The sequence below is a fragment of the Aphanomyces invadans genome, assembly GCF_000520115.1.
Source record: "Aphanomyces invadans strain NJM9701 unplaced genomic scaffold supercont1.15, whole genome shotgun sequence".
Lineage (NCBI taxonomy): Eukaryota > Oomycota > Saprolegniomycetes > Saprolegniales > Verrucalvaceae > Aphanomyces > Aphanomyces invadans.
In genome coordinates, this window is record NW_008580160.1 from 1,159 (window position 1) to 1,715 (window position 557).

The 557-nt window shown below is 52.6% G+C and overlaps 1 protein-coding gene across 1 annotated transcript; it reads left to right on the forward strand.

Annotated features, from left to right (window-relative positions):
- Positions 1–70: 70 nt before the first annotated feature.
- On the forward strand, positions 71–295 carry H310_07711 (hypothetical protein; the record flags this gene model as incomplete). Its single annotated transcript, XM_008873196.1, has 2 exons — positions 71–134; positions 192–295. The coding sequence occupies 2 exons, from the start codon at positions 71–73 to the stop codon at positions 293–295; spliced, it is 168 nt and encodes a 55-aa protein (XP_008871418.1).
- Positions 296–557: the final 262 nt, after the last annotated feature.

Consider the following 557-nt stretch of genomic DNA (forward strand, 5'->3'; position numbering starts at 1 on the left):
TCCAATTCTATTTCCTCTCAAGTACATATATAGATGACGTGGCGGACTATCCTTCACTGTAAAGAACTCCATGGATCCATCTATCGACGCGTGCTTTGCTTTTGTCAAGAGTGCCAGACATCGCACAGTGACAGGTGAGTGACACGTGAAGAGCGACTCGACATTCTTCGTCTGCATGCATGGTTCCGCAGCCAACACACTACGGCAGTATCGAAGCAAGTTGCGGACGCCCTTGTACGCAACCTCAATCTCGTGCAGGATGTTTGGCGAGAGTACCAAGCCTCACAGACAGTGACTGCTGCTATTCCTTCTGGGAACCGCACGACGCACTTCACCAAAGTGCCACGCACCAAGCTGGTTATCCAGATGGTTCAACAGTTTGTCCGCGGTCGTCGTTCAACGCGGACACGCACAACCGCTGTCGACGTCATGATGTACCTGAAGGAGATGTATGCCCTCGACTTCGATGTGGAAGACAAGAAGCAGTACGCTGCAAGCTATCGTGCGGTGCAGAGGTTCTTGAAGGCGCAAGGGTACAAACGTGGCAGCCGCAAGGG